This window comes from Budorcas taxicolor, chromosome 4 (assembly GCF_023091745.1).
Source record: "Budorcas taxicolor isolate Tak-1 chromosome 4, Takin1.1, whole genome shotgun sequence".
NCBI lineage: Eukaryota > Metazoa > Chordata > Mammalia > Artiodactyla > Bovidae > Budorcas > Budorcas taxicolor.
Window position 1 is genome coordinate 73088624 of NC_068913.1, and position 16284 is coordinate 73104907.

Below are 16284 nucleotides of genomic sequence, written 5' to 3' on the forward strand. Positions count from 1 at the left end.
ATTGAGAAGCTGCCTGAATGTTGTTTACTACTGAGTGATTCTTTTTTTTTTTTTCTATTTCAATTTTATCATCAAAAGATCACAACAGCATTTCAGCTGCTCAAAAGTTATGCAGCCATTTCACTTGCTGAGAATAGTGAACAAAACGACCTTCAGTAAGGCCAACATCAATGACACAAAAATCAGTAATTTTTTTACACACAGAAATTCTCAAGAATATACACAGAGAGACACACAACTTGCTCTGTGGACGAAAGAAAAAAGAATTTGAAGAAACAAGACCTGGCCTAAGTATTTCTGTCATTTCCTAGATAAGTGACCTTAGGCAGATAATTTTTCTATTTTAAATCCTAGTTTTCAATTTATAATGTTTTTGCAAAGATGAAATAGCAATTTTTAAAAACCCTTATAAATAATAAGCACATTATAAGATGCCTCGCATAATACAATTGAGTTTCTTGATCTATATCTAAAAGCTTTAAATTAAATAAACATGAGGATGGGGTTTAAGAGGTACACTGAGAATAAAAACTAACAACCAACAGTAAGGTAGGTATGATATTAAGGGAGGAATAAAACACTATTTTTAAAGTGGCAGTAAGAGCTCAGAATGAGCCATTTAACTAATAGGCTTAAACAGCCCTTATTTATTTCTAGGGCTTCCCTTGTAGCTCAGTCGGTAAAGAGTCTGCCTGCAGTGCAGGAGACCTGGGTTCAATCCCTGGGTTGGGAAGATTCCCTGGAGAAGGAAATGGCAACCCACTTCAGTATCCTTGCCTGGAAAATCTCATGGACAGAAGAGCCTGGTGGGCTGTAGTCCATGGGGTTGCAAACAGTTGGGCACGACTGAGCGACTAACACTTAACTTACTTATTTCTAAGAAACTGAAGTATTTATCTCAACACAGGATAGTGATTGATATTTGCGACAAGAAACTTAAATCTGAAGGTAAATTATATCTTATATATTATTATTAAAGTAATACCTAATAAATTTTGGAAAGACTGCAGTCAAACATGACTAAAATAAAAATTCTAGTTCAGTGATCTGTAAGTGGATTAGTTTCTACTTAGGAACCAAAGCCTTCCTATCATGTGACCTTAGAATGATCACATTTATGAATAAAATGAAGAACTGCATCACTAACTCACTCTTACTATTAGAACACTTAGGAAAAGTATGATTTTTCAGAAGTCTTAGAAGAAAACAAGTAACAGACTATGCTACAAAAATGATCTCAGGAGAGGATAAAAATCAACACTCCAGGAATGACAAGATGGTTACATGAAGAAAAGGTCAGAGATATAACAAGATTCTACTGAATAGCAAAAGGAACTATATTCAATATCTTATTTAAAAAATAAAGGAAAGAAAAGGTCAGAGACAGTGTATGGCATAGGTTCTTAAAAGCAAGAAATCATCTGAAGAATGGGAGGGCAGGGTTGTGAAACAGTTAATACACTAAGTTTTAGTGAGATTTATAAAAATTACCGTGGGAAACACTGTAATTGAAATAAAACCAAAAATGGTTGTAAAACTATATTTTTGGATGAGTAAAAATGATTACTACAGAGTTGACTATGGAAATATAACTGGATATAAAATATCCAGTTATAAAAAAAATTTTCAAAAAGAACTAGTTATAGGAAGTCAAGAACTAAATTGAAAAACAGGTACATGGTCTAACAAAAAAGAAGGAAATCAGTACCTTGCTGTTGTTGAAAACGGAGACAAAATCAGATTCCTTTTCACAGACTTCCATTATAATACAACTGTTCAGTTATTGTTTCCCTAAAACTTTAAAGTCAGTAGAGAAGGCAAAACAGTCTGATTTTTGCGTAAAGTAAGATTTCATTAGTTGTTAACTGTTATCATTTGCTAACTAAGCCTAAGTTATACCTCACTTAGGTTCTAAAACACTAATCTGAAAAGACCTCTGTAAAAACAATTTAAAAAGAATTTAGTTATCTTACGAATAAATCAATATACCTTAGCAAGTGATTTTACAATAGGATTCTCCATAATCCCCTTGAGGAAAATTAGGTCTATTTCTTCTGCTCCCGTAGATGAGGGCAGCTCCGTAAGGTTATCCAACACTTGCTGCATTGCTGCTGAGATAAAAGCAGTATTAAAAAAACAGAAGCAAACCTTAAATTCCAAGCTATTATGAAATATGATTTTAAAATAAATCAAATAAAAATACATTAACAATAAACATTCTTGAAAAACACATTAGAAAAACTGAACTGTTAAACAGTATAAATTTCAAATTGACTTCCCATGAATTAGCAACAGGACAGGTTTTTACATGCAGTTTGGGGCTTTATCAGACTATCTAATACAGACGTGAGTCTGAGTGAACTCCGGGAGTTGGTGACGGACAGGGAGGCCTGGCGTGCTGCGATTCATGGGGTCGCAAAGAGTCGGACAAGACTGAGCGACTGAACTGAACTGAATATATACTTAGAAGTTTCTACTTTCTTTTTATTTTTCATATTTTAAAAAATTACTTAAGAAACACAAAATTCTAAGAAACCAATTAAAAAAAATAAAAAGATTAGGTAATCAAGAAATTTCATTCCAACAAGCCCAGAATCAGATGACTTGACTATTGAATTTTGTTAAACATAAAAGAACTAAAATCATTACTTTACAAACTTGAAAAATAATGTAGAAGAGGAAGGAACACTTTCCAACTATTCTGTGAGATCCTGAAACTAAATTCAGACAAAGACATCACAAGAAAACTACAGCCAATATCCTTTATAAACACAGATGCAAAAATCTTTAATAAAATACTAGCAAACTGAATCCAGCAACATATGAAAAGGACTGTACACAATGACCTAGTAGAATCTACCCCAGGAGTACAGCATAGCTCATCAACATATGATAATCAATGATATACACTATTAATAGAACAAAACCACATGGTATCTCAACAGGCAAAGAAAAAGCATTTGACAAAATCAAATACCTTTTCATGATAAAAAAAAAAAAATTCGACTAGGAACAGAAGGAAATTTTCCTTTGCTCAAGAGCATCTACAAAAATCCCATGGCTAACATTGCACTTAGTGATGAAAAGCTGAATGCTTTGCCACAGATCAGGAGCAAGGCAAGGATGTCTACCCTTGCCATTTCTACTCAGCATTGTACTGAAGGGCCTAGCCATGGCAGCCAGGAAACAAAAAGAAAAAGGCACCCAGATAAAAAATGGATGACACTTTCCCTTTTTGCCAATGATATGACCTCATATACAGAAAATCTTAAGGAATATATACAAAAAACTTATTAGAGCTAATAAATGAGTTCAGTAAGGTTGCAAAAAAGTACAAAAATCATTTGTACTTCTATACACTAGCAATGAACCCTCTGAAAACGAAATTAACAAAACCATTCCTTTTACTATAGCATTAAATCAATAAAATCATTACAAACAAATGTAACAAAAGAAGTGCAAGATTTTACAGTGAAACTATATCACTAAAAGAATTAAAGACAAATAAATAAAAAGATATCAAATTTTATGGATTAGAAGACTTAATATTGTTAAGATGGCAATAGTCCTCAAATTGATTGATAGGTTTATGCAGTCCCTATTTAAATCTCAGTTTCCCCCACCCTTTTTGGTAGAAGTTGATTAGTGGATCCTAAAATTCATGTGGGAAATAAAATAAATCCAGTATAGCCAAACAATCCTCAAAAAGAACAAAGCTAGAAGACTCACAATTTTAAAACTCACTAAAAAGCTGTTGTAATCTAAACTGTGATACCAGCATAAATATAGACAGATAACTGAGAGTCCATAAATAAACCCATTTTATGGTTAATAAATTTTCAACAAGAGTGGTAAGATAGTTCAAAGGAGAAAAGAACAGCCTTTGCAAAAAATGGATTTGGGGCAACTGGATATGCATTTGAAGAAGGTGAAGCTAGATTCCTACTACATTCAAAATCACAGTCTTAATTTTATTCAGATTAGTTTTATTAATAAGTTTTTTCCCTTGATGCATCTTTAGAACAAGTATACTAATACTGTAGTTTGTTTTTTAAAATATTTTTATTAAAATAAACATAAACATTATAAAAAGACACTGTATTACTAAGTTGCTTATAATAGAGTAGTTCTTTGTTCCATGCTGTCAGACTCCCTCCTAAATGATCCCATCCATAAGTAACTACATTGAATTTGTAGTTTCTTTTAATCATAACTATATCTCTGGATAATATGCTAATACTGCTACTTTTTGACATACTCATTTTAGGCATTATTTATTTTTGTTAGAATAGTACTAGCTAATCGTACTAGTATAGCTTTTACCTTTCCCTCTTTCCAGACTGGCAGTTTTTACATAAAATCAACAGTTAGTGCTTTTCATATAGGACTCCTATAAATTTCTCCCCACAATATTCCAACAGACTTCTCACATTTCTATCAGTAATTTTTCCAAATGCTCAAACATCAGAACTACTCCCAACTTCTGCCTTCCTAAACCCTATCCCGAGCAGTCTTCTCTTGCACTTTAATTGGGACAGCTTCATCTTTAGGTCTCTGACTCAGTAGGAAGAAGTAAGTTACAATTTCAGAATTAAAGAGGTGAATGGGAGAAAAATGTGCATCTACAACAAGCAGAAAGAAAACTGATATGGAGTTAAGATGAAGTCAACACTAGGAAATAAAGAATATAAGCAAAGTCTACTTCATAATTTTGCTTGAGGTCCAAAGTGTACTCTGGGCAGGGAACAACAGAATCAACAATCTTCAGAAGTATTAATATTTTCACCCTGTGGCTATAAATGTAGTCAGCTCTACTTTTCATGAGTATTTTTTTTTTTTTATGAGGACTTTTTTCTTTCTTTGGACATTCTACGTTTGTCTTTATTTTTATTATGGAAAATTCCAAACATATACAAAAAGAGATACTACAGCAAACCCAATAATTATCAGCTCTAACAATTGGCAACTCATGGCCAATTTTGTTTCATACTCCTATACACTTTCTGTCCTACATTAATTTTGAGGCAAATCCCAGATATCATATTTGAGTGCTTATGTGTAAAAGATCAGGACTCTTTTAAAATAATGTAACAATACTGTTAGCACATCTAATAAAATAACAATAATTCCTTAATATCATCAAATATCTAGCTGGTTAAAACTGCCAGTTGTATAGAAGATTTTTTTTTAATATATCTTCTATATTGGTTCTTGAAATGTTTAAATTTTTATATATGTATTTTTATTTTTGGTATAGGAAAATTTACTACTATCGTGCTTTCATCATCAAAATTTATGATCTTGGTCTTTCCTTCTTGCCTTTGTATAAAGCCAAAAGAGAGACATTGGCTACTTTGACAACCTTAAAGCGGACTCCAGGAATGTCACCAACAGCAGACCTTTGCGACCAAATCCAGCAACCAGAACTTCATCATTTTCCTCAATAAAATTCAAGCAACCATCATTGGGTACAAAAGCAGTGATTTTTTTGCCATTCTTGATTAGCTGAACCCTGACACACTTCCTGATGGCAGAATTTGGCTGTTTGGCTTCAACTCCTACTTTTTCCAGCACAATTCCCTTGGCGTGAGAAGTGCCGCCAAAAGGGTTGGCCTTCAGGGCTGGCCTTCAGGGCTGTGCCCAGATGGGCTTTCTTGTATTGCTTATCATGCCACTTCTGGTCTCGTCGGTGGCTACGGAGCTTCCTGGCAGTACGAAGACCGTGACACTTGACCATCCTGCTGGCGCCACGGGCTTGAGCGAAAGTGAAAATTTTTATATTTTATGCTTAATTAAACAGGAAGAAAAGTGGCAGAGACTGTGAAATATATTATTGGTTATTTTGAAGATCTTTATAAGTTGTTACTGATTTTTTAATATATGAAATCTAAATAAAAACTTATAAGGCAGTCATATCCCATGTTGTGAAAAGGGAATCTAGAGTTGCCAAACATTCCCAAACTAATTTGTATATTTAATAGCACTTTAATAAAACTGGGCTTCCCTGATAGCTCAGTTGGTGAAGATTCCACCTGCAACGCAGGAGATGCTGGTTTGATTCCTGGGTCAGGAAGATCCCCTGGAGAAGGGCTAGGCTACCCACTCCAGTACTCTTGGACTTCCCTTGTGGCTCAGCTGGTAAAGAGTCCGCCTGCAATGTGGGAGACCTGGGGTCGATCCCTGGGTTGGGAAGATCCTCTGGAGAAGGGAGAGGCTACCCACTCCAGTATTCTGGCCTGGAGAATTCCATGGGCTGTATAGTTCATGGGATTGCAAAGAGTTGGACACGGCTGAGTGACTTTCACTTTCACTTAATAAAACTACCGTAGATCCCGTAAATAACCATGTTTTCAGGCCAAGCCTGGCTTGGTCTTCCCCCAATTCACTAGGGAAATGACCTGGACGGTGAGCTCCAGGGAACTTGGGCTGAGGAGGCAAGAGGGTGGGGTAAACTGCTGCAGTTCAGCACAGGTTAGGAAAGCCAGTCTGGGTGAATGGTGTGCTGGTTAAGGTTGACAAGAATCTGGTATTTGTACTGCTATTAATTTTTGAGAAAAAGTAAATCATGAGATTCACAATGAAATCTTGAAATTGACCTCATATGCCTAGAGGCCTCATGCCCCCAAAGACTTCAAAGAGGAGATGATATCTGACTATCCCAGACTCTGGGATATCAAGTGCAAACCTTGCCTCCTCATGAAGGATGGTCCAAGACTGCTACAGCTGGAAGTCAGAACTGCTACAATTACCTGTACAGGATGAAACCTCGCCACCATCTGTGTCTCTGAAAACCTACTTCAAGCTGATGGCCAGAATCCGTATTCCTTAATGGGCAAGATTTTTGGATCCCATCTGCTACATCTTCTGAAACACTAACACTCTTTTCAAGGGTGTATGCAAAGCCCTCACTGATACCTTGCTGGATGGTTGAGACAGCCTATGGGACACAGGACTCTTTCTGTGGCCAGAAAGAGTACCCAAACTATCAGGAGGCCCTGACTGAGCTAGTGCCTGTGGTCAAATCTCAAAGTGGGAGCTCTCTGTCAGTAGCCAAAACCTAACCCAGTGGCCCAACAACCAACAGGTGACCCACCTCCGCTACAGTGAGAAGAGTAAACATACGCTTCTTCAAACCGAAGATCTTGAAGGAAGCTACAGAGGACAGCGTGGATTTTAACTGCTCAGGTTCACTTATATGTGGATTATTTTCAAGAAATATGTGCTAGAGTACTAAACATCTGCTGCTAGTTGAAACTGCCAACACGGAACTGCAGAGACAGTTTCGGGGGATTTTTCCACTGTGCAGAGGGTGGGTGGCCTTAATCACCTGTGCTGTTGAACGGTCAACCGTATAACACATTGGGGAGTATTCTGTGATGGAACTGAAGGATTCTCATGGAAGACTGAGACAGATCAACTGCACTGTGCTTGCCAGGCAGCCCCAGGTCATCTGATTCTGAAGGCCCAGATTGGACCAGCCGAAGCCCCGCTGAGTCCAGAGATTTTACAGCTTATACCTAAAGGACCACTCTCCAGCACTTTCTTATGAGCAGTTTCAGAACATCTGCTAAGGCTTTACTGTCCCCTGGTAGAGCTCTTCTCTGGAGTTGAATTCAGATGTCATTCTTAATGTTCCTATCAAAAAATTCTCACTTAGTTTACCCACCCTGTTCCAGGTTATTTAATCACAAGGTGGAAAGTTGAGGTGAGGGGTCTTGAACTTTCCCTATCTTCCCCTTTTGAGTGAAAACTGGGTTTTGGGTGTCTCAGAGTTGACAGGCAAGAAAGGCAGAGGGAAACTGGTGAGGAGGTTAGGTGAAATGGTGAGTGCGGGTGTGGAACCATCCACCCTGGTGCTCCAGTTGCACCAGGTTGTCAAACTTGAAAGCATCTGCCCTGACACCTTCATTCCATACTCTGCTGTGAATAAAATAAATAATGTTCTAACACCTGGCATAATCCCATCTCCCTCACTTGTTGGGATATTATTGGACAGTGTGAAGAAACAATTGCCCCTAACAAGCCAATTCACTGGCTTATAAATTAGTTATCTAATAACATGAACTATCAAAAAATAAAATAGTTCTTTTTAATTAAGTCATCCTAAAAGCATATCAAAGATACACAAGAAAATATGCAAAAATTATAACAAGGAGCAGCGAGAGAATTAACCTTATAAACTATTAAAACATTAATTAGATCTATAATAAGCACTCTAACATGGATTACCATAAGGCAACTCTTACATGTAAAATCTCAATACATGAAACAGAAAGCTGTTTCATATAGTGAGAACGCTACAAAGCTGAGCTGGATCCAGAGAAGCAGGGAAGTGTCCCAATTTACTCAGAGATTCCAGGAAGAAAGGAAAGTCCCAAAACTCAGCAGGTAAGTTTCCTACAAGTTCCACTCCTCCTCCTCTATTACAAGAGGATGGACTCTAATCAGAAGCTAGATTCAATGACATACAAATGGGATTCCTACTTAAACTAGAGAAAAATTAATATATTTAATCTAGACCCTTCAATTACAAATATGAACAAAAGTAGAATAACTAAACATGAAAACTAAAAGCAAGAATGTAACTCACCAAGTTGCAAGGAGAGATAAGAAAGCCTTCCTCAGCAACTGATGCAAAGAAATAGGGGAAAACAATAGAATGGGAAAGACTAGAGATCTCTTCAAGAAAATTAGAGACACCAAGGGAACATTTCATGCAAAGATGGGCTCGATAAAGGACAGAAATGGTATGGACCTAACAGACGCAGAAGATATTAAGAAGAGGTGGCAAGAATACACAGAAGAACTGTACAAAAAAGATCTTCACCCAGATAATCACAAAGGTGTGATCACTCACACTCACCTAGAGCCGGACATCCTGGAATGTGAAGTCAAGTGGGCCTTAGAAAGTATCACTATGAACAAAGCTAGTAGAGGTGATAGAATTTAAGTTGAGCTATTTCAAACCCTAAAAGATGATGCTGTGAAAGCGCTGTACTCAATATGTCAGAAAATTTGAAAAACTCAGCAGTGGCCACAGGACTGGAAAAGGTCAGTTTTCATTCCAATCCCAAAGAAAGGCAATGCCAAAGAATGCTCAAACTACTGCACAGTTGCACTCATCTCACACGCTAGTAAAGTAATGCTCAAAACTCTCCAAGCCAGGCTTCAGTAATACATGAACTGTGAACGTCCAGATGTTCAAGCTGGTTTTAGAAAAGGCAGAGGAACCAGAGATCAAATTGCCAACATCTGCTGGATCATCGAAAAAGCAAGAGAGTTCCAGAACAACATCTATTTCTGCTTTACTGACTATGCCAAAGCCTTTGACTGCGTGGATCACAAGAAACTGTGGAAAATTCTGAAAGAGATGGGAATACCAGACGACCTGACCTGCCTCTTGAGAAACCTCTACGTAAGTCAGGAAGCAATGGTTAGAACTGGACATGGAACAACAGACTGGTTCCAAATAGGAAAAGGAGTACGTCAAGACTGTATATTGTCACCCTGCTTGTTTAACTTATATGCAGAGTACATCATGAGAAACGCTGGGCTGGAAGAAGCACAAGCTGGAATCAAGATTGCCAGGAAAAATATCAATAACCTCAGATATGCAGATGACACCACCCTTATGGCAGAAAGTGAAGAAGAACTAAACAGCCTCTTGATAAGAGTAAAAGAGGAGAGTGAAAAAGTTGGCTTAAAGCTCAACATTCAAAAAATGAAGATCATGGCACCCAGTTCCATCACTTCATGGCAAATAGATGGGAAACAGTGGAAACAGTGGCTGACTTTATTTTTCTGGGCTCCAAAATCACTGCAGATGCTGACTGCAGCCATGAAATTAAAAGATGCTTACTCCTTGGAAGGAAAGTTATGACCAACCTAGACAGCATATTAAAAAGCAGAGACATTACTTTGCCAATAAAGGTCTGTCTAGCCAAGGCTATGGATTTTTCCAATAGTCATGTATGGATGTGAGAGTTGGACTATAAAGAAAGCTTAGCGCAGAAGAATTGATGCTTTTGAACTGTGGTGTTGGAGAAGACTCTTGAGAGTCCCTTGGACTCCAAGGAGATCCAACCAGTCCATCCTAAAGGAGATCAGTCATGGGTATTCATTGGAGGGACTGATGCTGAAGCTGAAACTCCAATACTTTGGCCACCTGATGCAGAGAGCTGACTCATTTGAAAAGATCCTGATGTTGGGAAAGATTGAGGGCAGGAGGAGAAGGGGACAACAGAGGATGAGATGGTTGGATGGCATCACCAACACAATGGACATGAGTTTGGGTGGACTCCAGGAGTTGGTGATGGACAGGGAGGCCTGGTGTGCTGTGGTTCATGGGTTCGCAAAGAGTTGGACATGAGTGAGTGACTGAACTAATTGAACTGAATATCAAGAAACATTAACTGCAAAGAAACAGGCTTACTTCTTACTAGGAGGTTATTTTAAAAAGGGGTAGGGGGAAGGTGGGAGAAAGAAAAAAAGAGCAAAAGAAAGAACAAGATTAAATTAAATTAGTGTGTGTGGGGCGGGGTTAGGAGTGGGATTGCAAGAATCAAACTGAAGAATTTTCCCACTAGAAAGGGCAATGAGAGAAAAGCATGGAAAACCTGTTATGGATCAGGAAAAACTAGGAGAAGAAATTAAGAAGGAAAGCAGAAATTAATCCTAGGGGAAAAAAAAAGCGATAGATCTGATCACTACGCTGGCTGTTTCTAAAGGTGAATAAAAAAAGGCTGATACTTGCCTAGTGTGACTAATAAAAGACAAGACACAAATAACTTTGGAAGTGTAATGAAAAAATATCTGCAGGCATAACAAAGATTCGAAAGAAAACACAACGAACAACTTTAAAAATGTAGTCAAGCAGGGATTTTCTAGTGAAATGTCAATTACTGAAATTTAGGAAAAAGGTAAAAATGGAAACAGATCATAATGGAAGAAATTCAAAAGGTTTTCAAAGATCTACCATTTAAAAAAGACATTAGGCCTAGATAGGTTTGAGAATAAGTTGTATCAAAACTTCAAGACAGAGATTTATTCACATTTTAAAGCAAAACACAGGAAAAGATCAAAAGCTTTCCGAGTTGTATATGGATTTCAAAATTCAATAAAAAGTATATATTAATACTAAACTCCATATGAGTATATATGCATATATCCCAAACAACATATTAGCAAACTGAATCTAACAATGTCTTAAAAAATAACAATACACAAGCGCAGTTTATCCTAGTAATGTAAAGATAATTTAACATTGTGCGTGCATGTGTGAGAAGTAGCTCCAGTCATGTCCAACTCTTTGTTACCCCCATGGACTGCAGCCCGCTAGGCTCCTCTGTACATAGGATTCTCCAGGAAAGAATACTGGAGTGGGCTGCCATGCCCTCCCTCCAGGGGATCTTCCTGACCCAGGGTTCAAACCCATGTCTTTTATGTTTCCTGCATTGGCAGGCAGATTTTTTACCACTAGTGCCACCTAGGAAGCCCAGTGTAACTTTAAGAAATATATAATATAGTTTAATATATATGACAGTATACCACCCTCAATGCTTCAAATACATGAAATAAAATTTAAAATTTCTAATGGAAAATCTTACCATAACATGACTAGAAGAAAACCAGAATAATTTTATATCAGAATCTGTATGAAGCATTATCCTTAATGGAAAAATGTCAGAAGCTTCACCATTAAAGTCAAGGAGAAGACAAGAATATCCACTAAGATTACTATTTTTCAAACCTTTATTGAACGTTTTAATCAATGTAGAAAGATGTTACAAAACAAACAAACATACACAGGTTATGCTATCTACTTAGGAGAAAGACTAAGGAATCAGCTGAAAAATTATTGAAGTTAGTTATAAGAGTATGACTTGTGTCTTCCTAGACACCAGAGCAATACAGAAAAATCAAAAGTTTTTCTAAATAACAGTAAAAACCAATTTAAAAACATCACTGAGAGAAAGAAACTACATTCATGACAGCAACAAAATTTACAAATAAGAAATAAGGCTAAAATAGAAATTTTCAGATAGATATGGGAGAAATATAAAATATACGAAAGGATACTTGGGCTTCCCTGGTGGCTTAGATGGTAAAGTGCCTGACTATAATGTGGGAGACCTGGGTTCAATTCCTGGGTAGGGAAGATCCACTGGAGAAGAGAACTGCAAACCACTCCAGTATTCTTGCCTGGAGAATTCCAAGGACAGAGGAGCCTGGCAGGCTCCAGTCCATGGGGTTGCAAAGAGTCGGAAACAACTGAGCAATTAACACACACACACACACACACACACACAAAGGACATTTAAAATAAATAAATGAAGAGACCATGTTCTGGCATAGGACAATCCAATTCTATAAAAATATTAATTCTCTCCAAAACATTTCATACAAAAAAAATGAATGAATAAATCCTAACAAATTCCAAAGGATTTGGGGGTAAACCTATTCTAAAATTTAACTTAAAAGAGAAAATATGTAAACCCACCGAATACGTTTGTAAAAAATCAGATGTAAAGAAGGTGCTGGTGCTATCACATATAAAAACACTATAAATTAAACTGGTGCGGTATTGGCTCAGCAACAGAGAAATCCTGACAAGCTAAATAGGATTTAATATATGCAGAAGGTGACATTTCAAATCAGTGGGGGGTAGGCTTCAGTTAAATATGGTAGATTGACTACTTAAGTTTATAGTCTTTCCCTCTAGAATCTCTATTAAAACAGAAGCAAAGTAATAATAAAGTTTTTTTTTTTTTAACCCATAAGAATAAAGAGGGAAGAAAAGAAATAAAATAGCAAAAATATCTGAAAGTTTGGACGTGGTAAGAATAGAAACTGGAGTAAAGGAAGCAGTAGATTCTACCTCCTAAATATTTCTAGAATAAAATTTGTTCCCATCATGAGTCCTGCTGCTGCTGCTGCTGCTGCTGCTGCTGCTAAGTCACTTCAGTCGTGTCCGACTCTGTGTGACCCCATAGATGGCAGCCCACCAGGCTCCCCCGTCCCTGGGATTCTCCAGGCAAGAACACTGGAGTGGGTTTTGCCCAGACTATATAAGAGCTTTCTACACACAAACACACATATATACACACACAAGAGCTTCCTACACATACACACACACACACACCTCTCACCCACAAGATATTTATTACAATGTAAATTATATGGCCTTAAGTCTTGAAAATACATTTCGAAATTCAACAATCTGCACCACCCTTTGTGGCTTTAGCCAACACAATCTTTCCCCTGTCCTGATGCAAACAACTCCTCCCAACTTAACACCACCTTTGTGTACTTAACTCATAAAGGTCCTTCGGGAGCAAAATTCCTATATGTCCTTGGAGGCTCCAATTAGGGTAAATTCTTCTAATGCACATTTTTGTAGTAGTCTAAGCTTTATAACTCTGATAAAACAAATGATGTTGATAAGTATTTATTTAGTGTATAATTTTCTTTCTAAACTCGTAAGTAATAAGCACAGAAATCTTATCTGTCCTGTTCAAATATATATTCCCAGCATCTAGCCCCACAGTGTGGTACATCACCAGTTCTCAGTAACAGAGTTTCAATCACAAAAATGTAAAGGCTATGGTTTTCCCTGTGGTCATGTATGGATGTGAGAGTTGGACTGTGAAGAAGGCTGAGCGCCAAAGAACCGATGAGTTTGAACTGCGGTGTTGGAGAAGACTCTTAAGAGTCCCTTGGACTGCAAGGAGATCCAACCAGTCCATTCTGAAGATCAGCCCTGGGATTTCTTTGGAAGGAATGATGTGAAAGCTGAAACTCCAGTACTTTGGCCACCTCATGGGAAGAGTTGACTCACTGGAAAAGACTCTGATGCTGGGAGGGATTGGGGGCAGGAGGAGAAGGGGACGACAGAGGATGAGATGGCTGGATGGCATCACTGACTCGATGGACGTAAATCTGAGTGAACTCTGGGAGTTGGTGATGGACAGGGAGGCCTGGCGTGCTGCGATTCATGGGGTCACAAAGAGTCAGACACAACTGAGCGACTGAACTGAACTGAACATTTTTCTGTTACCAAAAATAAAGTATAGCTTTCAAGTTATATGAGCTTTCCTGGTGGCTCAAACGAAAAGAATCCACCTGCAGTGCAGGAGACCCGGGTTCAATTCCTGGATTGGGAAGATCCACTGGAGAAGGAAATAGCTACTCACTCCTGTATTCTTGCCTGTAGAATCCCATGGAGAGAAGCCTGATGGGCTACAGTCCATGGGGTCGCACAGAGTTGGACACGCCTGAGCAACTAACACTTACACACTTTCACTTTCAAGTTATATATTGTTATTTATAAATAAAACTGCTATATAAAACTTAGAATCAGATAAATATGGTATAGTTTACAAAGCAAGAATCTTAAAGCTATTAACTTTCTACAAACTGTATAATAAGCCACAAAGGTAGAAATGCTATCTTTTCAATGTTTAGTCTACTAAAATGGCAAGCTTTTACAGAAGCACTACTTACACATAAACATATTTCTAACTTTTTACAATATCATTCAGTAAAATGACATAAAATAAAAATTTTATTAATAAAATTTAATAAAAGTTCACCAGTAAAGGCAAATATAATGGTAGGAAGTCATCCTCACACAAATATGATATCAAAACCAATGATTGTGAGAAGGGGAGAACACAAATGCAGGGTATTAGAAATGCAATTGAAATCAAAACACCAGCAGCTTAAAACAATCTTGCTGATATATAGGCAGCTGTATCAAAATCTAGTAACCACAAACCAAAAATCTACTAGATATACACACAAAAAAGAAAAAGGAATCCAAACAGAACACTAAAGTTAGTCATCAAATCACAAGAGGACAAAAGAAGAAGGCTAGAAAAACAAATCCAAAGCAATTAATAAAATGGCAATAAGAACATACATATCAATAATTACCTTAAATGTAAGTGTATTAAATGCTCCAACCAAATGACACAGACAAGTGGAATAAAGACAAAAACAAGACCCATATATATGCTGTCTATAGGAAAACCACTTCAGATCTAAGGACACACACAGAATGAAATTGAGGAGACGGAAAAAGGTATCCCATGCAAACGGAAATCAAAAGTAAAGCTTGAGTAGTGATACGGATATCAGAAAAAAGACAACTTTAAAATAAAGATGTTATAAGGTAAAGAAAACAATACATAATGGTCAAGGAATCAATCTAAGAAGATAAATCAATTGTAAATATGCACCCAACAAAGGAGCACCAAAATATATAAGGCAAATTAATAACCATAAAAGGAGAAACCAACAATAATACATTAATTGTGGGGGCTATTAAGACCCAACTTTCAACAATAGATCATCCAGACAGATCAATACGAAAATACAGGCCTTAAATGACGCATTAGACCAGATTGACTTAATTGCTATATAGAGAGCATTTCATCCCAAAGCAGCAGAATACACATTCTTCTCAAGTACACATGGAACATTTTCCAGGACTGATCACATGCTGGGGCCACAGAGCAAGCCTCAGTAAATTTAAGAAAACTGAAATGATATTAAGTGTCTTTTCTGACTACAACACTATAAGATTATAAATCAACTACAAGAAAAAAATAGCTAAGAAAATAAAAACACATGGAGGCTAAGCATTATGCTAAATTACCAATGGATCAACAAAGAAATCAAAGAGAAAATTAAAAAATACCTAGAGACAAATGAAAAGGAAAGCGTAATGATCCAAAACCGATGGGCTGTGGCAAAACCAGTTCTGAGAGGGAAACTTGTAACAATACAACCTTACCTCAGGAGATAAAGGCAATCACAGATAAAGAGCCCAATCTAACCTCAGGAGATAAGGGCAATCACAGATAAAGAACCCAATCTTACACCTAAAGCAACTAGAGAAAGAACAACAAACAAGACCCAAAGTTAGTAGAAGGAAAGAAATCATCTAGGTAAGAGCAGAAATAAATGAGATGCGAAGAAAGCAGAAAAGATCAATGAAACTGAAAGTTAGTTCTTTGAAGAGACAAAATTGATAAGCCTTTAACTACACTCATCAAGAAAAAAAAGGAGCTCAAATGACCGTAGTTAAAAATGAAGATGGAGAAGTTAACATGGATACCACAGAAATACAAAGGATCAGTCAGTTCAGTCACTCAAGTTGTGTCCGACTCTTTGCAACCCCATGGACTGCAGCACGCCAGCCTTCCCTCTCCATCAGAGACTATTAATACTACAAGCAACTGTATGCTAATAAAATGGATAACGTGGAAGAAAAGAAAAAAT

General features: G+C 37.2%; 1 protein-coding gene and 2 pseudogenes across 1 annotated transcript in view; 1 reads left to right on the forward strand and 2 right to left on the reverse strand.

Annotated features, from left to right (window-relative positions):
* The window catches only part of PALS2 (protein associated with LIN7 2, MAGUK p55 family member), a 121605-nt gene that overhangs the window by 58648 nt on the left and 46673 nt on the right, over positions 1 to 16284 (reverse strand). Inside the window, exon 2 of the mRNA XM_052638464.1 lies at positions 1990 to 2108. Within this exon, the coding sequence (XP_052494424.1) occupies positions 1990 to 2106 (117 nt within the window). The 5' untranslated portion in view covers positions 2107 to 2108. The remainder of the gene's footprint in view (positions 1 to 1989; positions 2109 to 16284) is intronic.
* On the reverse strand, positions 5246 to 5737 carry LOC128046393 (40S ribosomal protein S23-like; annotated as a pseudogene).
* LOC128046287 (protein C1orf43 homolog) lies at positions 6527 to 7061 on the forward strand (annotated as a pseudogene).